The sequence below is a fragment of the Ambystoma mexicanum genome, chromosome 9, assembly GCF_040938575.1.
Source record: "Ambystoma mexicanum isolate Mex_15411 chromosome 9, UKY_AmexF1_1, whole genome shotgun sequence".
NCBI lineage: Eukaryota > Metazoa > Chordata > Amphibia > Caudata > Ambystomatidae > Ambystoma > Ambystoma mexicanum.
The window spans coordinates 882,118,590-882,141,380 of NC_090931.1; the positions used below are offsets into that span (position 1 = coordinate 882,118,590).

The window sequence follows — 22,791 nt, forward strand, 5'->3', positions numbered from 1 at the left end:
AGCAAATCACCACTGAATTCTGCTTGGTACGTATAACGCACTACTCCGGTGGACACTGACCGCAGGCATGGCTACCCGCACGCATCAGAATACAGCAAGAACTATGAGAACTTTCGGTTGTGCTGTGCACATAAATCTCCACCTACATACACCAGACTACGCCTCAACACCTCCGACATCAGAATGCAGTGCAGACCTATGACAAATTCCAGCACAATGAATACATAGAAAGTTGCCATTACTCACGCCATGTCCGGACTCCTCTCTGCACACATCCACATGTCTGACGGCTTGGGTTGCTCTCTACCAGAACCTGGTCAGCCCCGCTAAGCCTTATTTGGAAAAATACACACAAGCATCCTAATTTTACTCCATGTCCTACAACGCTCTGGACTTCCGTCCTCCCAGGGTGTTCCCGCAAACAGCGCATTGAGACTATAATAATGGTAAAATGCGCTATATAAAAGACAAGCACGATACAATACATGTGCTTGCTCCAGAATGAAGGAAACCCCTAAAATTTTAGGAACAATATTGTCTTGGTTTCAACAAAACTTTTGTATGAAGCACGTCATAAGAACACATTCCGAATTAGAGCAAGGTTGTATTACAGTAAGCACCAAACTCTGCAACCCCCTCAGTTACAATTCATAAGTAAAATTAATCACCTCTATGGGGTATTCCATCGATGCTCTCAGTGCTGGACTCCACGTTCTCCGCCTCACCTCTCTTCAGACTGTTGATATAGCCCTTGGATCGGGAGAAGCTGCTTCTTGGAGACCTTCCCCCAGACCCTGAAAAAGATGTACCATCTTTGCGGGTAAATATTCCACTGAAAAACCTTAGTAGTTTGTGTTCCTGAGTGTTGGGGCGGGTCGTTCCCCCACGGAAAAAGCCCTCCCTGCCCTTTTCCAGGTTCTCAGAGAGTTTGTGGAGGTCGCTGTTATCCAAAGTTCTGTTCTTGCTTTTGCTCCTTTCCCAGCGCTCCAGGTCCGACAAAGAGTCTGCTTTGCTCAAGACTTCGCCAACGTCCAAGGTATTCCTCTTCTCTGTGTTGCACAGTTCGGCGACAGAAGGAGGTGAATGGCAGCCAGGACTACTCATATCCACTGCACCACCTCCCGTCCGGATCAAGCAGCTGGAGCTGCTGTGCTGCTTCTCTCTCATCAGTGCCCGGATTCGGGTCAATTCTCCATTCCAGTGCCTGAAGCTGAAACTCCTCCGGATCATGCTAGGGTGTGCTTTCTCTGCCTGCAAAGGACTTGGGCCAAGTTGGCTCTTCCAGTCTAAGGGTAGGCCCACTCGAGATCCTAAATGAGCAGTGGAATCTGAGGTCAACCTGAGTCCATCATCGCCACCATAACTCCTACATATGTGAGCCGAGGTGGATCTCTTCCTGAAAGTGTAATCTGAGGCTCCAACAGGAGCTTCCTGAGAAAAGTCTGGGTAGTCCTCGTGAGAAGAAGTGTCATCCTCGTTCAGAGGCTCAGAGCCAAGTCCAGCTAGCCCTTCCTGGAGGGCATTAGCACCACCCCCACAGGTTCTTGGAATCACTTGTGCTTTTTCATCGAGATGTGACCAATCCACAGAAGTGCAATCACTGACATCAGTTTCCTCATCCCCAACAGTGGAATCAGGGCCCTTTCCTTCAGTTCTGCTCGAGCTACCCTCACTACCACAAAGCAACCCAACATTTCTCCTATTCTCCAGGCCCAGACTAAGAGAAGCCACCATGCTCATGGGCCGGTTGCTGGTGGGGGCAGCAGGACAACTATCCCTCCACTTGGACTTCTCCTGTGGCTTCTGACTGGTCCCCTCATCATTGAACCGGAAGGTAAGATCCAGGGGGAAGTGGTGTGTTTTCCGGGAGACCTTGAGCCGGCCCAGTTCCAGCTGCCCTGTGCTGCGGGTTCTAAAGTTCCGAAAGCCTGACTGTGCAGGGAAGACATCCAGCCCCTCATCCTCACCCTGCTCCTCGAGGAGAGCAGCCCGAACATTGGTTGGGTTGACATGACTTCTGGAGAGGTCTGGCCTGGTGGGATCTCCAAGCACCTCTTTCTTCACCATCGTCACCGAGATGCGGTAGACGGTCTTCCTCTGAGGTGTTCCCCTCTGCATCATCCTGTCGGGGTACAAATCGCTGTCCAGAAGGTGCATTCTCCGACAGGAAGGAAAGCACGCCTCAACAGCCTTCCTTCAGTCAGCAGGGACTATGGTTAGAAGTCCATGGGTACAAAGTGGTTTCAAAAAAAGTAATCATTCATATTCCAATGCTATCGAAACATCCAAAACAACCCAACAGTGCCCCCGGAGTCGCCCATGCTCTCCCCTGTACCAGGCCCCATTGGTAGCATCCGGGCTCTCCCATGTACAGGTACCCCAGGAACGTCCAGGCTCTCCTGTGAAACGACCCCGACACCCCAAGACGCCTAGGCCTTTCCATCAACAGGACTTCCACATATGTCCAGATAATCGTATGTGCAGGACCCCAAGGCCTTCCACGCCTCTTCCAACCAAGGGTGTTTGGCGATTTATAGAAAAGGGGCAGGGGTTTACAAATCCAAATTGCGATTCTGTCAAAAGACCAAAACGTATAGAGAGTCCCCCGTTAATAGAGCGACGGGCAACTGTGAAAGAAAGCAGCCCTTCTGCTACGAGCCGGTCTAGGCATAATGGCAGCACAGGGGTGGGAGGGGGGCGGTTCGGCGCTTAGGGGCGTTCGTCTATTCCTCCTCTGGATCTCTGCTCCATGGTCCCCAGAAAACCGGGGGATTGCTGGTTAAAGGGAGTGTGGTCTCACGCCCAGCCGCCTTGGGGACTTGTGCAGGAGGGGGTGCCCCCGGTGTCCATGTTGTGCAGCGGGAGGCGGGGGGGTATCAGCCCATGTGGTCCACATCTGGCTCGGTCCCCTGGCTGGGTGCCTCGCTGTGCGCCGGTGGGCTCGGTCCTCACTGCCGGCTGCAGGGTAAGACCCGGGGTCAGTAGGCTCTTCGTCCAGGGCTGCTGTGGATCGGGAGAACCGAGCTCCGAGCAGCCGAGATCCTCCTCCTGCTGTCTGAGCAATCTGTGATCAGAGCAGTCCCCCAGCGCAGGCGAGGGAGGGGGCACGAAAGCCAAGCAAAGCCCGGAGTGGCGGAGGCAAGGCCAGCCCAGGCAAGGAGGAGTGCATCAGCGCTCTGCAATCAGCATCTCAGGCGGCTCTCTGCAAAGCCCGGACCGGATACAATTAGCCCCGCTCTCACGAGCATGCCACAGAGTACAGCGCTGCAAAGGGACAAGACGCATGAACAGTCTGTTCGTGTGCCAATGCTGCACACGAAATCGGAAGGTGCAGCAGCTGTAATTGACATCCTAGTCCTCTGTGTAAAGGCTGTTCCGTGTATACATGGCGACTGGAAAAAGCACCACAACACTATTTGTGCAAAGGTTGACCAGTGTACCCCAGGACTCGGGGGCATAAAGGAGTTAGCTGCAAAGTTGTCCCCGTTTCACGTTGTTACCATTGCATCCTGGGATTTGCAGGTCCAAACTTGCAATGTGAACATTAAAACTACAAATCCCAGCATGCAATGGGGGAAACCGAGGGCTGTATCGGGGCGTTGTGCAAGGCATGTGGCAATTTAGCAGAGATGTGTACAATGATGCATAGTACACCCCAATTGAGGGCTGATGTTGGGAGCGGGGTGGCGGTTGCCAACTCTGTGCAAAGACCTCTCGGTGCACCCATGTGGCAGAGGCAGAAAAGGGACCGGGGCAGCAAAGATGCACCAGAGCTCTACTGTTGTTGACAACACTTCTTGCACACGGTCCATGTAACCCCCTGCAAAGGCACCCCCAGCTCTCCCCTCAGCAAAGACTGGGATGTACCTGAAATGCAGACTTTGTGCAGGAATTCACACTATACTACATTCACAGGTTGTAACAGGTAACAATGGCCTCAATAGGCACCTTGGTACATTTTACGGTGCTCCTTGCTGTCTGAACACAGCTACATGACCCATTGCCCTGCAGGGCACTGCCTCTGAAACTTCGCTCCATCATATCCAGGGATTTCGCCAGGTGAAGCAGCTTAAGTGCCGCCACAAATCTCCACGATGGACTAAATAGCAAGCTGCCAGGCGTGCTGGGATGAAATGCACTCTGCCCATGAAACATAATGCAGGGGCTGCAATGCAAAAGAAGCACGCTATGTCCACAAGGCTGCTTTTTTTTTCTTTCTGCTCTTGCCCAATGTATATCTACTTCACCATGTGTGCCCTATCCATGTAACTAGGCTCCCCACAACTAACAGTGCCTCAATGCCCAAGGGCTGCTGTGCGCTATGCAAATGTAATAAATAAAATAAATAGTGTGATGCCTCGGGCACCACTAACTAAGCTCCTCAGTGTGATGGGTATGCCCAGGCGTGGGCCCAGAGTCTGCTGTCCCAAGAGGCTCAAGCTATACTTCAGGTAATATTCCCAATGAGGTGCAGACATATCCCCGGGTTGCTTGTGATCTCCTGCAGGGGGGATGCCACCTAGCACTTTGGGGTGAACTTCCCCTTTTAAGGTGGGGGCCACGCCTGCTTTGCATATGGTCTTTTCCTTCCTGTGATGGCACGGCAAAACGAAAATGCGGCCTGGAACGTTGCCCAGAGCTACGCTTGTCGTTTTTGATTCGTACAAAACTTTCACGCCATCGCACTTCAGCGTTGCCACAAATAAACATCAAGAGGCTGCAAGCGAACAGAAAGCAGGCCCTGTACCCGCGTCTGCATGGTGTGATGGCAATGGCTGCCTTAACCAAGCTCCTGCCGTCAGATGTAATCCATAATATGAACATCTGAACATTATGGCACAGAGCAGCCATGCTGCGGGTGGGAGCCTTGATTCCTCACAAGGCAGCAACATTAAGGTCACTTCAGGCATTCACGTGACCAGGCACTGGCAGTGTGGTCACGTGCTGCGGTTGCATAGATAACATCCTGCAACAATATGCCACCACACTTTCTACCCATCTCTCCCGCACGTTGCAACACAAGTGGAAATGTTCGTTTCAAGAAACACCTCACTAGATACGGATAAAACCACCCAACTCCTCAGGCACCCGGAGGGGATGGGGGTGGGGGTGGGGGTGGGGGTGATGGAGGCTTACTGGGTCAAGCCCTTTGGCCAATTGTTCTAGCCCATCCCTTCTCCAAACGATCTACACAACAGTCATCCTTCCACACTTCTACAATTATCCACTGGCTTTCGAGCCAGGTCGGTGCTCTAAAAATATCAACACATGACATAAAACAACTACCATTGATTGCCACGACTGTGTTTTACGTTTGTTTGTTCGTAGTGTGCACAGCAGCCTAGCAATTGCGTATTGCTGCTTTTCAACGATTGCAGCGGCGGGGCATCGGATCTACGTGCGAAGTAGAAGACCTCGAACATTTTACAACAGATGTGTGTTCAAATAACTGCGCCCCTGCCCTGCTCACACCGCCTTTGTAGTTCTGCTTTCATTATTAAAGATTTAGGTCTACAAATCCAAATACGAAGGAGAAAAGAGGAAAATACAAGCACACCCTGATTAGAGCAGATGATATCTGTGCCTACGCATCAGACCATTAATTTATTTATTTTGGTACTTATATAGCGTGCCTAGCTCGAAGGCATCTGGGTGCTTTTTTACAGAGTAGATGTTACAGTTGTTACAAGGCAAGCACAAGACAGACACAGTGAAGATAAAAGCAGGAATTTACACAGAAGAAGGAAAAGGGATGTGCTTTGGATACTGACAGGGGGTAGTTGGTAAAGCAAATTACCATTTTCAAGGATACTTGGTTTCAGCACAAAGGGAGCAATGGGTCGTAAAATGTCACTAGGGGCCTTTGGAGAAGGACCAGGAGGACAGAACCACAATGTACCTGTTTCTTGAGATAATCTTGATGCTCGACATGGTCGCGTCGGTTGCAGGAAGCTTTGCAGCTCCTGCGACAGAGTTCAAGACGGGAGACAGCTGTGGGTATAATGCGGCAGGCAATCCGGCAAGCGAGGCTGGACGGACGGCTGAAGCTGGCCTACACAGCGGCTCAAGGGCAAGAATCGCTTTGATCCACAGACAGGAAGATGGGTGGGACTTAGTAGTACATGTGTTCACCCCTTTACATTTTCTGTTGCAAAACCCTCCAGTTATGACCTCAAGCATACAGGATATAGTTGGCGGGGACCCGGGATTGGTTCAATATGGTAGGCTTAGCCTACACCAATCCCTGTGGTCCATTTAGCTTTAAGAGGGCCAAGCCCCTCTTTTGGCAGATCTGACAGCTTCGCTTGAAAGAAGAACTCCTCATTGGATCCTGACTGAAGGTACGGTCTGCCTTGCATAGTCTGCCAGTGAAGGAAGGCCAGGACTTCCAAGAGGGAAGCAAGATCCCTCCCCGAAACATCTCCCAGGGAACAGAGGGAGATACTGTATTCAGAGGACCCTCCAGCAGCTCCAGAACCAGTACCCAGCCAGCACACAGCGTGCCTTGCTAGGCTCTGCAGCAGGCTTCATTAGGTAGGAAGTGCCAGAGAGTCTCTGAACCCTAAACCAAGGACAAGACAGCTGCCTGCAACACACTCCTAGGGTTTGGGCAATAGACCTTAAAGGACGACACAAGCACAGTGAAGAAGCTAGGAGAAGTGCCTCAACGAGCATCTCCTGACGTCTGCCTTAGAGGACATTTTTAAGCCAGTCGAGTCCCTCGAGCTACAACCGACTGCAACGCTGACCATTGTCAAGATGCAGTCGCTTAAAGACTTCTGAGACGCCTCGACCAGTGCTTCAGAACCGCGATCAGCACTCAGACGATTCCTGACCCCGAGCCGCTGCGTATGCCAGCCTGCAGCCAAACAGTTTGCCGCCTGATACCCGCAGCTGTCTCCTGTCTTGAACTCTAACATTGAAGCTAAAAAGATCGCTGAAACTGAATCGACCCTGCCGGGCAACAAGAACACCTACAAGCACAAGGTACCCTGTAGTTCTGTCCCACTGGTCTTTCTCCGAAGGCCCCTGGTGACATTTTACGACCCATTGCTCCCTTTTGTGCTGAAGCCAAGTATCCTTGAACTGTTGCAATGATTTACTATACCAACTACTATCCTTTCAGTATCCAAAGTGCATCCTCTTTCCTTCTTTGAAACCGCCTGTCCTCTGCATTCCTTTACAGGGTGGATTGTATCACGCAGAGTGCTAGAAATGTCGGTTGTGATAATAAAGTAGATATTTGTATACAACCATGACTGGACAATCCCTTTTATCATTGGGTAATAATTGGATTTTCGCTGTGTTACAACTAACTGTAGCCCGTAGCCCCACAGGGCCCAGCTAGTTGGGCTACATGCTGGCCCTCTGAGGGAGCACACAGGAAAAAAAAGACACAGACACCAGTGTAGTAATAAAGGTTTTATTAAATGTGTAGTGTGTGTGTGTGTGTTTTATTTGTGCGTGTGTGTCTGGGTGAACCCTTCCATGGGGCTGGATGGACTGTCAAGAAAAAGGAAAAATAGAAAAGAACTCCCCTGCCCAAGAATGAGGTGGGCAGGAAAGAGAAAAGAAACCTGAAGGATTTAAAAAAAATAAAGTTGAGGGGACAGCTGAGCAAAGGAGAGACACTTATCTGGGGGGGGGGGGTTGCTGTCTCAAGTGGCCCCCTGGGGCCCTAAACCTTAGAAAAGCACTGAGCAGAGCATGGGGAGCCCCCGCAGAGACTATGAGAAGGGGGGCCGAGCTGCTATGTCAGGGTGGCAGCTCGGCCGCGGCACCCGTCAGCCCACCCGGGGGCCAGACCGGACAGGCCTCAGAGAAATGTATGGCCCGGCAGCGTGGTGGTGGCTGCCCAGGCCCATCAAGAACAACATGGCCAGGAGTGCATGTGAGAACGGGCCCCGACCAGGCTGCTTGGGCTTGCCCCTAAGGGCCCGCCTAGTGGCCAACGAGGCAGGCCGGTCATCAATTAAATCCTCCCGGGTTGCGTTTACAAGTAGCAGCTTGGGAGGGAATGCAGAGTGCGCAGCAGAAGCCTGCACCCTGTAGGGTGGAGCAGTGAAGATGAAGGCCCTGGGTTGGCCTGCGAGGCCAACCTGGGTGAAGAGGTGGTGGAAGCGCTGGGACGCCCTGGAGCGCACAGCAGAGCAGCCCGGCTGAAGGAGACCGACTGCGAGGAATTCGGCCATCCGCACAGGGAGAGTGCGCTCGCCTGGGCTTTTTTGATTTTTTGATAAATATAAATGACTGATGGGAGACCAACCTCTGAGAAATGAGTGTGGCCATTCTGCACCCATTTCATCTGCTTCCCACACCAGTCAGTCACCTGTACTCTAGGAACACAGCCTACAGGCGCCGTCTTCCCCGGTCATATTCACATGGAGTGCGACAGCCCTGGGTACATCAAAGCATTCCAAGAAGGGGGAAGGCACACCTTCCTCCAGCCATGAGCAGCCAAATTAAAATATCAAAGGCTCCATTGATCTGCATTCCTTTGTTCTCCAGCTGGTGGCAGTGCATACTAATGAGAGATCATTGAGGCAAGCCTGCCGAGTGGGCTTGGTTGCCGGAGAGACAACAGGAAGGCAGGACTAACACCTCTTTGGTGTGCAAGGTGTCCCACCCCTCTGTATGAAAGGCAGTGAAATGCATGTCTGGGTTTACTATTTACCGTAGGAAAACCCCTGCCGAGCTGACCACTTTGAGAGGGGAGAAGCATGTGGTTAAGGGGAGACAGGAAGTCTGCTCCCAGAACATACTTCAAGGGAAAAACCTGTGCTTTAATCAAGAGTCACAGAGGGCTGAGTGAACCAGAGAGACACATTGATCTACAACAGACAGGCAGATAGGTGTGACTTAGGCATATACTTGTCTATCCTGTAGCAGAGCACTCTGGTCCTGACCTCATGCATAAAAAAAGATTGTTGGTGGGGACCCAATATTGGTTCATTAAGGTAGGCTTACCCTACACCAATCACTGGGGCCCATTTGGCTTTAAAAAGAGGTCTGAACCCCTCAGCAGATAATTTTAAGACTTTGCAAGGAGTAAGAAGGGGGACTCATTTGGACCTGACAGCAGGCTTCCTGGGTGGGAAATGCAGAGGAGTCTCTGGACGTAGGAAAAGGCAGTTGCCTGCTAGCACCCTCCTCAGCTTTTGGCTGTCTGCCTTGAAAGGACACGAGTCCTGCGAAGAAGCTAGGGGGAGTGCCACATAAGCATCATCCAGCGTCCATCTTTTTAAGGACAATCTCCAGACAGTCGAGTCCTCGAACCGCATCAGACTGCACCGCTGACTGTTGTCACACCGCAGTCACCAGGGCCATCGAAGATGCCTCGACCAGCATTCCCAATCCGACAACCAGCACAGAGAGAGCCATTCTAGGCCCGAGTCGCCGCGCCAGATAGCCTGCAGACGTCCGTCCAGCCTCCATTGCGAAACTGCCTGCCACCTGGTACCCAAAGCCATCTCCCGCCACTAACTCTGTCTCAAGGGCTGCAAACCACCCTGGAACCACCTCGACGCTGTCGAGCACCAAGAACCTCTTCAGCACCAGGTACATTGTGGTTCTGCCCCCCCTGGTCCTTCTCCAAAGGGCCCTAGAGACAGTTACGACCCCTTGCTCCCTTGGTGCTGAAACCAAATAACCCTGAACAGCTAGGACTGATTTCTTTACAGACTACCCTCCTGTCAGTATTCAGAGTGCTTACCTTTCCTTTGTGAAACCGTCTGTCCTCTGTGTTCCTTTACAGTGTGGGTTGTAATGTTGTAGTGTGCTAGAACTGTCTGTTATAATAAAGTAGATATTGTTTATAAAACCTTGACTGGACAGTCCCTTATTATTATCATTGGGTAATAATTGTATTTTTGCTGTGTTGTAACTAACCAACAATCCACGACCTTGCGGAGATAAGCCTGCCGTTCCGTCCAGGTCTTCTAATTCACTTGTATTCCAATCTGTTCGGATCCTTTCTGGTATACTAGAGGGGTGGGGTTGATTGACGGTTTAGAAACCGATATTCGCCCCTGGACCACTGATACTCCGGAATCAGATTTGTCACAGTAAGTGAGAACAAGTTAACCTATACTGCACACCCACAAGTGTCTTCTGGTGCACGAGATCTACAGTCATGCAAGAGGAACAGCAAGACATTATGAAAGGCAGGTGAGGGACTTGAGGAAACACACCAGGACAGATTGCAGAGAGTTTCAGGTTTGAAGTGCCCATATTGTAATTGTAATTGGTTATTTATAACGCGCTTAATACCCGGAGGTTTCTAAACACGGAGCTGGGAATCGAACCTGTGTTGCTTGCTCCTTCGTCTTGCTTCCAAGACGAGCGTGTTGCCCCCGAGCTGTCCTCCCATGCCTGGAGCCTCGGTTTCCAATAACCAATGCAGATCATCAGGAAGAATAAAGAAGAGCAAGGAGAGAGGTGTTGCATCGATAGCCAGGGGTGTGGGAGGCTAGGGTGGCAGAGATGAAGATGAAGGGTGAAAGTGGAGACTGTGCCTCAGAGTTACATAAAGCAAGAAGGGGGCCACCTTGAGTGCAAGGAGGGTATGTGCACACGAGCTGAGAAATGAAAAAAAGCTACATACAGAAGGGGCCGGACTATGATACTTAGTTGGGAGTGGGGGATAGTGGTGCCCCCTAAATGTAGAGGCAAATCGCATATTGCGCCTTTACTCTAAAATGGCTTTGCCAAGTGCCCGTTTTCCTAAATTCCGTGTGGTTGCCATGGTAACAACTTGTAAGTACAGGACCCCTCTTCTGTAGACCCTCGCTTATTGTGTATAGGCGTTATATAAATAATCAATCAATGTGTTTCAAAGCGCTTAAAGGGGAGCACACCCTACACGAGTTCTACAAAGGTGTGCCGGTCGCCTGCCCTAGAGCCGCGACAGCGCTATCCTCCCAGTCTGGCTGAGAAGCTCCGCACAACTCTAGGTCCCGGTGCTATTCTGAGTTTGCAGCAGGACTCCGGTCCGCGTTTTCCAGCATGCTGTGCGATAAAAGCAGGAGTTGCTCACAACAGCAGATAGAATGAACCATTGCCTACAATCTCTGAAGAGAGGGAGCTTAGAGACCGTGCAGGCGTCAAGAATCGGACACCACTCACAAGAAAATACCATGCCGACTAAGACACCTCGCGCACGGACCCGTAGGAGGTGGATTATCCCAGCCCAAACGGTGGTACGGCATGCCTGACTGCTGTAATAACTAGAACACCCTATTGTTCGCTGATCATTTACTCCTGGGCGTAGGATCAGGCTTTCCACATTCCACTATACCACAAGCCACGGGAGAAAGGCGTGCAGACATGCAACTGCATTACACCTATATGAATAAACAGTATGCATGCTTTAATACACGAACGTCACCACACACCACCCTCCTGCAGCAGCAGGCGTTGTGGGGTGACTGCAAGGCTGAATGACCACAGAGAACGTATAATTTATACGGCAAATCCCACTGAACGTTTCCTACCAAAGCATGGCCCATTGTTTACTTTATAACAACTGCAATAAATGAAACCTGATACGCTGACACTTGAAGGACACGGGAGAGCCACCGGCCACACCACAGGGCAGCAGGTTTAGCACACACTGCGTTCATTAATGTATGTATGTATTTGATTTTCCATACGTCATGTGTGTTCAATATAGTACTAGAACGCCTCAGTTCGGCACCTTCATATTTCTTTGCGACGATCTACGCGCGAAAACCAAGCTACAAAAAGGCCATCAGAAGACAACAAAAAACACTGGGCATGTATAATGCGTTTGCTGTGGATGGGGTTGAAGCACAGCTTCCCCAGACAAAGGAGAGAGAAGCATCCCGCTGACAAGCGCCATCACTAGGCCCATTTCAGGTGCCCAGAAGGACAGCTGCTCCCCCTGGACACTCGCGCACAATGAGAGTGGGGCCTCAAGCACCTGGGGCCCGCCACCCTTTCAGTACCGGAGGAAAGAAAGGGGGAGGAGGGGAGGAGGTTTATACAAAACAATGAGCCATTCGCAACATATTTGGCCATGCATGGAAGCAAGGACTGCATTTTAATTAAACAGGGTCTTTGGATTATCAACCAATTGAAAACACGAGCCGTGTGTGGAGCAGGCTATGATGATTTCTGAAAGACGGCCATTTTGTGCAGCTTCATAACATTTTTTGAAATAAACGGCAAGCGACGCAGCACAGACAGGAAAGCTTCCACCAGAGTAATGGGCTGAGGGCCTCCAGGAACGAGGAGGTACGACCTAAACAATGTGTGGTATTTAGAAATGGCTTACACTGGAATGCACGGTCTCAGCGTAAAGACAACCTGCAGCATTGAACTTCTGTCAAACAGCAATACAGCAACCAGCACAATCCAGCCCTGCTGTGGAGACAAGGGCGTGCGTTGGGTCCAAGTGCTAGAGGGGTTGTGGTGGTGGCGGCGAGGGTGAAGTGATTTTTTTGCGGAAATGGTACAGGAAGTGTGCATTATTGAGGCCATTGGAGCAGAGTGTCATTGGTGGCGGTGCTGCCCACAACCACTAGCAGCTCATACAGAGCTGTCAAAGGGTTTGGTGTGGTCCCCTTACTTTTATTTTGCACTGGCCCAGTGTCTCTACCAATGGGAGACACACAATCTCTCCCTTTGAGTTCATGTTATTAAGACTGCACATTCTGTGAAAGAAAACAAAAACATTTCCAAGCCAATAATCAAGGGAAAGACTCCTAGTTGCATAGAAACGTTAATTAATCAACGCCGCCAGACACCATTAAACACCAATGATCAGTTCTGAGAAGGAATTGGAATCAACTGGACGAAATCCCAGATACCACCAAATGGATCCAGTAAGATCACGTCTGCAATTGGTTGGCTGGAATTTCCACCAAGGTAAAATGGAGACCAGTCTCTTTAATTGACTTGAGAGACACTATCAGGTTTCAGGGATATCACCAGTGTCCTAAATATCTGCTACCATTGCCAAGCCTACAGTGGCGTCTCTAGAAACAAATACTGACGGGGCAAACTAGGGGGGCACAAATAAACCCATGGGAGCACAGACAAATAAGGGTCTCCAAGTCATACTAGTTTAAGTAAACAATTTATGAAGCAGTTTGTAGTTTTTTTTTAAAAATGGGACATTATGCAAGTTTATATTAGGTTTCAGAAAGTTTTGCATCAAGTTCACATACACCCTTGGAAAGGTAACTTATGTTGAAACTTCCAACGTCATTTGGTTATAAAAAGTGCTTTACTGTGTCTTTTTCATTGTATATGTCTGATCATATTTTGTTGCTGTAGCTTTACATCAATTAATGTAGAAATGCATGTGAGAAAATAACAGTCTGCAATCACCCACACACTTCTCCATCATTGGGTACTTTGGTGGTCACCCCGAATTGCACCTCAACCAAACACACGTATTGCAAGTCTAATATGATACTTCAAAGGTTTTCTATGAAGTACCTGACCCGTGCTTTTAGAGGATAATATAACAATATTCCATATAAGCTTTTTTCGTTATTTGAATCCATTTAATATGAGAGAGGAGCATAATATAGAGGCACACATGAGGAAACGGGTTGGTTCTTTAGCAGTGCGGGGAAGGGGGTCTCACTTTGTCCCCAAAGAGATGTTTACAGTTTGACTATACCACCTAAATGACAGTGCGCATGATCACTGTGGCTGAAGATGAAATGCCATTGGTTTTAAAGGCATGTTTGTGAACTGCTGGTAAGGCAGTGAATTTGAGCACAAGCAGAGAGCCACCTCTGATGTTGGCACATCCTAAAGCAGGGGGTTTAGTGAAATGTTATGAAGTGGCCTGTAAATAACTTTTGCAATTACTTATAAAAATAGGCTCTTTAAAATGCACAATTCGGCCAGAGAAGGGGTTGGGCTGTTATTTTGCTCATATTCAGGGAGGTGATGCTGCCACCATGGTGAAAATGTAATGTTGGCCCCCAAAAACCCAGAGTTCAGCTTCGCAACAGCTGCCAGAATATTAGAACCAGCCCTGACTGCTGTAGGACTGCCCACTTGCTGCCACACGTACCAAGCCTACACCGAAGTCAACACTAGTGGCTTTGCCAATGCTGGTTTTGTATATAGCACTTCCTAATGTGATCACTGAAATATACTCCCAATTTCGACATGTAAGCGAAGCGAGGCATAAAGAGCAAAGATCACTTTGCCAGAATCATATTATGTTGGGAACGTGGGAAATTCAACTCTCCAGTTTCCAAATTATGCATTTGAACCTACAAAAGTTTGACACAAATATGAACCGTCCTATTAGGCAAACTTACCAAGCCTCTTACACAAATATTTATTGTGCATTGGGTAGAAATTATTGGCATAACTGTTTAACCTGGGGTCAGGATGCAACATTCCTTTGGGAGACTCACCCCCGAGGGACTCTTCCCCCACCCACCAAACCTTTAGCCAATCATTTGCTTGGCTTCACTGTGAAACAGCCGAGCTAGCAGGTGAAGCGGACTATATATATCAGCTTATAGAAACAGGTTAACTCAATCAAGCTGGATTCACTTTAAGTGGGCAAATTAGCACAAAGTAATACATGTATCCCACAGGAAATACAGCAAAAAGATGTATTCAAACATTATCAATATACCTGCTTGATTATACAAAGTGCAGTGGCAAAGACACTGAAGGAAGCACGCTGTGAATTGAGATTAAAAAAAACATTCTTGTGTAAAGCAATTACAGTGACCAATATTTGAAAAGAAAATGCCAATCTATTAGGTCATTAATCTGTATGCAGTAATGTAGCCATTACAAATCCACATACTACATCACAGATATTGGCTTATTCACCACATGAATTAAAACATTTGAACAATTTCTGCATGTAATGCACACGCTAGCACTGGTAACCTACAATAAAAGTCAATTCCATTTGCTGAATATTAATACAACTTTAGCAATATTTACAAGCGCCAAGGAGAATTGCACATACAAAATGTGTATGTTATTAAAGTTCCAGAACAGAGCCCATCGATTCAGACGCAACCTCAATAGGTTTTAGTTATCTCCGCTCAGTTCTTCACGCTTTAAGTGTATAATATCTACCCAAAAATAACCAGGGCAGCTCTACAAGTGCAGCAAAAATATAGTGCTTCGAATATAGATCTTTTCCTCCTCTGAAAAATCAGTCTTAGCTCCTGTGCTTCATATCTCTGCGGTAGATGAGCAAAAAATGTAATAAATTGACCCTGGATGTTGAGCGGGAAAAAAGGACCACAATCACTATTTGAATGTGCATTGGTCCATCCATAAGTAAAAGTGACAACGTGCCCAATCTCATCCTAATATACAGCACCTTGCTGAGAATAGGTTCAACCGCTACAAGGTATGGTTCAATCCCAGGTGACACATGACCTACTAGTAGCTGCTGATCATACCAGGTGCTTGCAGCGGCTCAACGGTCTCTTGATTTCTGGTTGCTGGGGGACTGCGCCAGGTTTTACAGGGGCATGTGAGATGGGCGAGACTGTTGCCTCCATGGGTTGGAGTCAGCTAGAGATGGTCCTGCAACAGTGATCTGGCTGAATCGGGTGAAGAACAGGCAGGTGATGGTAGAGTATGTCTAGAAACCGTCAAGTCTGTTCGATGACAGTCAACAATTTGCTGGGTTTCATTACTGACGATTGGCTCCAACAGCGGGAGTGCAGAGAGGCAATGGTGGAGTCAACAGCTCGAAGAGGATCGAAAAGCAACGAGAGAAGAACAAATGTTATTTTGAAAAGGCCCGGTCTACTTTAAGGGGCCGTAGTGAGTTTTAAGCCCCCCTTCTCTGCCTTTTTGAAGGTATCCTTCAACAATGACATTGCTGCTGAAGTCTTCTAGCATGAACACCCCTTCTTAAGCCAAAGTGCCCCTTCTTATCAAGTCTGCATTCTCGGTTTCTCTTATTGGGGTGGTTCTTCAGTATTTTTGATTACTTTATTGCATTGATTGTTTTATTAAAGTCTTTATATTTGATTTGACTGGACATTCTTTTCTTTTGGAACGATTGTGCCAACGCCGTTTGGATGCTGCCGATATCAGCGGCCACCCCTCGTGAAGATGCTGCCTTCCCTCAGCTCACATTACCAAACGAGGCAAAGGAAGTTTAACTGTCAGGGGCTGTGCCTTTTTCAACTTTATGAATGGGGTCACAGCTGGTTTTGGAGTAGTTTGAGGCTGACTAGGCAGGTTAGCCACTACTCATCCCTGCACTCTTTCAGAACAGAAGCTGGGAGGAATTTGACCATCGCACAGGGAGTGTGCGCTCGCCTGGGCTTGGATTTAAAAAAAAAGAAAAATGGATGAAGGGAGATCAACCTCCGAAAATGTGGTGTGCTAATCCGCACACATTTTCTAATGCTCGCCGCACAACAAACACATAGTCCAGTGTACTCTGGGGGACACAGCCTACAGGCGCAGTCCACCGTGTCACATTTGACAGGTGACAACGAGGGGTGCACAAAAACATCCAGAGGAGAAGAGCAACACTTTCCTCCTCCCATGACCAGCCTAATTAAATATCCAAGGCTCCATGGATCCGCCCCTGGGGCTATTGTCTAAGTGTTGTGTGGTGGCGGTGCATACTGATGAGAATTAATTGAAGCAGGCCTGTGAATAGGCCTAGTCACAGAACTTAACAATGGACAGGAAAACTAAACTCTGATATGCAATGTGTCACCTGGAAGCTTGTTCCCACCCCTCTGTATGAAGTACAGTGAATGGCATGTCTGGGTCCACTATTTACCGTAGGCAACCCTTGCAGAGCAGACCCCTTTCAGACGGACAAAGTATGTGATTTGAGGGAGGCAGAAGTCTGTTCTCACCACAAACTTCAAGGGAGACCTGCGCTTTGATCAAGAGCCACAGAGGGCTCAGTTAACCAGACAGACACTTCGATATATAACAGACAGGAAGATGGGTGTGACTTAGGAGTACATGTTGTCACCTCTTACCTTTCCTGTTGCAAAGCATTCTGGTCCTGACTTCACGCATAACAGAAGATTGTTGGTGGGGACCCCGGATTGGTTCCTTACGGTAGGCTTAGCCTGCACCAGTCACTGGGGCCCATTTGGCTTTAACAGAGGGCTGAGCTCCTCACTTACCAGATTATCTGAAGGCTTCACCAGAAGCAGGAAAGAAGAACATGGCATTGGACCCTGGCAGAAAGTATATTCTACCTTACAGCTTTCGCCAGCGAAGGAAGGACAGGATTTCCAAGAGGGAAGCAAGATCTCTCCCCTAAACATCTCCCAAGGAACAGCAGGAGATACCGGATTTAGAGGACCCATCCAGCAGCTCCACAACCAGTATCCAGCCAGCACACTGCTAGGTTCTGACAGCAAGTTTCCTAGGTGGGACGTGCCAGAGTCTTTGAACAAAGGATAACGCTTTTGCCTGCAAACACTCTATTCAGCTTTGGGCCGTCCGCCTTTAAGCGACGGCATGAGCCCTGCAAAGAAGCTAGGAGGAGTGCCACATAAGCATCAACCAGCGTCCAACTTTTAAGGACCTTTTCGAGGTAGTCGAGCCCTCGAACCGCGACCGAATGCACCACTGACTGTTGTCACGCTGCAGTCACTAAAGCCATCCGAGATGCCTCGACCAGCATTCCAGGTCCACCAACCTGCACAGAGACACCGATTCTTGACCCTGAGCCACCGTGTAGGCCAGCCTGCAGCCGTCCATCCAGCCTCGCTTGCCAAACTGCCTGCCGCCTGATATGCACAGCTGTCGCCCGTCTTGAACTCCTGTCGCAGGAGCTGTAAAGCACCCTGGAACCGACTTGACGCTGCCTAGCATCAAGATCATGAAGCACCAGGTACATTGTGGTTCTGTCTCCCTGGTCCTTCTCCAAAGGCCCCTAAGTGACATATACGACCCCTTGCCCCTTGGTGCTGAAAACAAATAACCTTGGACAGTTAGGACGGATTGCTTTATAGACTACCCTCTTGTCAGTATCCAGAGTGCATCCCTTTCCTTCGTGAAACTGTCGTCTGTGTTCTTTTACAGGGTGAGCTGTATTTTGTAGGGTGCTAGAACGGTCTGTTGTAATGATTATAAAGTAGATATTTGTATACAACCATGACTGTACAGTCCCTTCTATCATGGGGTAAGAATTGTATTTTCCCTGTGTTGCAACTAACGATCCATGACCTTGCAGAAATAAGCCTGCCGTTCCGTCCACATTACCAAAATTGTGCAAGGAGGTTTATAATTTACTTGAGTTTCCATTCTGTTTGGATCCCTTCTGGTGTACCATAGGTGTAGGGCTGATTGATGTTTTAGAAACTGATATTCATCCCTGGACCACTGGTGCCTGGAAGTTGATTAGTCATAGAAGCCATTTAGTGACACTCTCCCTCTTCAGACCTGATGTGCCTTCTTTCACCTTAAAATCTGCAGAGTCTGTTGTCGGTTATGGGGTGGGGTATTGCGTTTTTGATTAGTGTGTTTGTATTTTTAACTTAAGTAAAGTATCCCATCGTTATAGAACCTGGGCTGGACATTATTTTATTTTGGTACCCAGTACTATTATAGATTGGGCTGCTTCTGTGCCAGCTCACACCCTCCCTCTTGTAGCGTATAGCCTGCCCTTTACCCACGCTACCTTAAAGGCGAAAGAGGTGAACCATTCGCATTCTGCCAGTTTCACCTTTATGACTGAGATCGCTGCTGGTTTAGTAGTAGTGTGGGGCAGAGGAAGGGTTTAATTCGCTATTCATTCACGTACTCCTCCAGAGTTAAAGTCTTGGCATACAGACATTTTAATTGGAAAACGAAAGACCTTGTCGTCTCGCCTCACTGAAGCTTTCATTTGCTGGGCATAATCAGATATAAATTGTAGTCGTGCGGTGCAATTTCTTTCCATTGTCGGTGCGTGCCAAGCAGACTCTGGACAGAGAGAGAGAAGGGGTGTGATGGAACAGTGGAAACTAGTGGACAACAAAGGCCACCCCTCTCTCTCTTCCCCCCGAAACATGCCCCTCTCACAGCAACTTCCAGAAGTATTTTTGATGGCAACATGTGAATATACCCAAATGTAGGTGTCACATGCCTGCAGGAACAAGCGGAACACGTTAAAGGCGCTGCCAGGGGCCTTTGCTGTGGCATTCAAATGTTTCACTACCGAGCAGCCCCTGGGTAAACAAATAGTTTCACGTCCCCCGACAAGCTATAACGGCATATATTTCCTATTAAAAGTAGTCACAGTAATCCCATTTTAAAGAGCCTCGAGCCTTCCCTGGACACCCTTCAAGGGGTCCGCCCCATAGTTTGAAGAGCACTGCCTTGGGGGATGGCTGAGTTGCTTTGGCCAGTCTGCACCCTTCTTAAGGCCACTAAGACAATTATCTGCATAGCATATATTTTGCCCTTCCACCTTTACAGTTCCACGTGTGGCACTGTCTTTTAGAAGACAGTGCCAGGTTAAAATCAAGTTGGGGGAAGCAGTTTATTAAGCTTCTTTTTGTGCAGACCTTTGAAACGGATGCTCGGGTGTCTTGGCGCATCCTCTGCAGGTTACATATAGAGGGCCACAGGAGAGTGGTGAAGCTTAAGGACGGCAGTGGTGCCAGCCTTGAGCACGTCACATCGCAGCGTTCAAAGCAGACCTGTGATACAGTGCACCTGAATGTGTGTCCCCTCCATTGCCTCAAATTCATTGACGGCTTGCAGCAGAGACCCAACTGAATTCATTATCTACAGCCCGAGATAGATACAGAGTGAAGAATTCCCAATGCAGGTACTGCTCGCATGCTGCACTTCACAAGACTTGCCAGTTTGGTGGACATTACATTTGCGCCACCCCGCCCCCCCCCCCCACGCGCCCACACAACTTGCAATGAAGTGACACAAGCAATCAAAAATAAAACAGTTGACCCAAGAAGACAGCCAAGGTCCTCAAATGCTGCAAACTAGTGCGGGGTACAAAATGTGCACTCACCCTGGCTAGTGAAATTGGACTCTTGGCGATTATAAAGGGTGTACTGTGCCAATTTACAGAATTATGGTGGCGAGTGACTTTTTGATGGATGGTTAGTAGCTTCCAACATGAAATGTTGCACCCTGAGCTCGTGGATCCAAGTACACCCCATGGAATCAAAATGAAGACAACCAAGATTTTCCACTCCGGGAAGTGGCAACTAACTGCCCCCTCCATCTTGCACCAAAACATCCCTCGATGAAGTTTGTGTCCTAGGCAGGGCATAATGAAGGACATGAGGAAAGGGCTTGACTGTCCCATCACCACAGCTTTCTGAGGTGTAAACAGGGCAATGTTCCTACTGCTGAAACCCTAGTGCTACCGTCTACCACGCCTGGCACACTGGCTCCCCACACGCCTTCAGAGTGCAGGTCCATGCGAACATGCCTGCATGAAACGCAAACGGTGATTACTGGAGGGCGAGGCTCACAATTGAGTAAGATGCACCTCAGTACAGGGCCGGCTCTGTTCGCGACTGAAAAAGCAGACAAATAACACTAACAACGTATGGGGCATCCGCCCACAGCGCAGGATTTCAAAAGCAACAGGGGCACACCTTGATCTTCAGGTGTGATCCTTTAAGTACACGGTGGCTGGTGCAGAGAGACTGCCAGACATCACAGAAGAATCCAGACCTCTCTTCCTTTCTCATCTGCCTCAGCACCTAAAACCAGTTGTGGGACCTGAATGACACTGGTAACTAGCTTACAGTGGCCCTGTGCCTGCTTGGTGGTATTTGATTAGTTTTTTCTAGTTGTGGCCTCAGCCAAAAGCGTTGCTGCCGCTCCAAACAAGTTTCGAGCCGGTGCCTGCCCAGAACACTGACCGGATCTGCAGCCACCCCTACTGGACCATACATTTGGAAAAAGGATATCTGAGCATAGGAACAATGGATGCCCCTCAATAAAGGCGCGCTTGGCCCGCTAATGGGTTTCGAACCTGGCCCTGTCTCAAACACACTAGCTGAACTATAAAGGCCCCATTATGTTTCAGGGTCTTTCTACCGAGGTTGCCATCAGCACTGGTACGTGGTGTTTGGCAACAAAAAAAACTCTCTCTCTGCCCAGAGGGTGCTACAGGGTGAAGGAAAGCTGACCCCTATCAAATAGTAGACCTCTTTTTTTAAACTTTCAAATGCGGACTAGACTCTGCGATTGGTTTAGAAAACACAGGATAAGATGCGCATCTGTTTTTGCGGCACAGTGCATTTCTTCTACATGCATTAGACCAAAAATGAATGACTAAGCCCAGGTGACCCCAGCCTCTGACTTATAATGTAAAAGTAAGATAAACCGGAAGGCCATTTACAGCGATGTCAAACTGTCTTAGAGCAGGTGTGACATATTCAGCTATTAGCTTCTCTTCATACTAAAATCTTGTATTTGTAAAACTACCCTTTTAATGTTAACAAACTACAAGTACTGTATAAAATGACAAAATGACAGGTGCTAAAAGCAGCTATGACTGAAGAATACGGCTTCGTAACTTTTGTGAGTTTTTTCATCCATCTGTATCTCTTCATTGATGTTAGGTGAGAAAAGTGTGCAGTGGTTCGTGAAATTAATAGCTTTAGTGGGCTTTTGAGTTTTGATACTCTGCAATTATGGTCAAGCCCATTTTCGCTTGCACTTTTTTTGTTGTAAAATGCATATGGTAAGGTATGTATGGAGGTGAGGATACTAAGGGAGGGGAATGGGGGGGGGGGGGAATGCGGTTGACTCCCCTGCATTTTGTCGCAAAAAAAGTGCAAAATGTAGGCGAAAATTCATTTGGTGTAAGATTTGTTTCTAGCAAACGTTCATAGAACCCCAGTTATGTTATCCTACTTCACATGCAGGCTACTGTTGAATGATGACACATGAGCATATTATGGAATCCCTGGCATATATGGTGCATGGGGAAAGTGGGCCATTATCAAATGAGGATACTTAATGAAACGGTATTATATGTGTATTAAATCTCCTAAGGACATTGTTGGATCATTTAGGGCTTTCTTTGAAGTTGTCCTTCAAGTTCCCACAATAACAGATGGCTGCCTCTGCTCCAAATTAAATTTTAGATTTGCAATTCACAAAATATCCCAGGCAAAATGTACACTGCCATGTTGCTGGCCCTGCTCACGTTCAGCCTTTAGAGCTAAACTAGACCGGCTCAGTCCTACCTAGGAATTCTCTGCCCCTCCACTTCTAAGTTTGAGCAACACACACTTTGCAGCAACAATTGGCGATTGCCTACTGTCTACAGTACAGCCCTAATAACACAGGTGCCACATGCAGCTGGAAATTAGTTTTCTACAAAGCACTGTGTTAAGATATGGATGTGGTGAAATAGGGTAATGGAGCTGGCGTACCTGCTGCAAAAAGGAGCCAGATTAAAGCCGGGCAGTGTCAGTCACCGTTTGGCTTATGGTGGAGTCTCCATAATCTGTGCAAGCAAAGAAGCCCAGTAGGAATAAGCCTGCAAACCCTAGCCAGCATCCTGTGTGATTACAAGGATCCACTCCTCTGATTGCGGCCTTACACTACCATTTTGGCCTCATCTTCGTCATAAGTATTGGAAACTTTGTTTGGTCTTTTGAATACGATTTGGAAAAAAAAGTCCTTTGAAAAAAGAACTGCAGAATAGATGAGACCAGCAGAAAATGTTACAGACTAAGAGAACAGAGGAAGGGTGATAACCCTTCTAATTGACCTTGAGAAGTTTCTCCATCAGTAGCTCATTCAAAAAGCTTACCTTCAGGGCAAGGGGCATAATTGCCACGATCACTTGAAATGTTGGGCTCT

At 48.3% G+C, this 22,791-nt stretch overlaps 1 protein-coding gene across 4 annotated transcripts in view; it reads right to left on the minus strand.

Moving 5' to 3' along the window:
• The window catches only part of AGAP1 (ArfGAP with GTPase domain, ankyrin repeat and PH domain 1), a 1,778,872-nt gene that overhangs the window by 1,295,348 nt on the left and 460,733 nt on the right, over positions 1–22,791 (minus strand). For 2 of the 4 annotated variants that reach the window (XM_069615993.1, XM_069615991.1), the window contains exon 1: positions 669–3,111. The exons of 1 other annotated variant lie outside the window; for it this stretch is intronic. In XM_069615993.1, coding sequence (XP_069472094.1) covers positions 669–2,157 — 1,489 coding nt within the window. In that variant the 5' untranslated portion in view covers positions 2,158–3,111. Of the gene's footprint in view, positions 1–668; positions 3,112–22,791 lie in introns of those variants that run through there. One more of the 4 variants, XM_069615992.1, reaches the window with a different exon arrangement.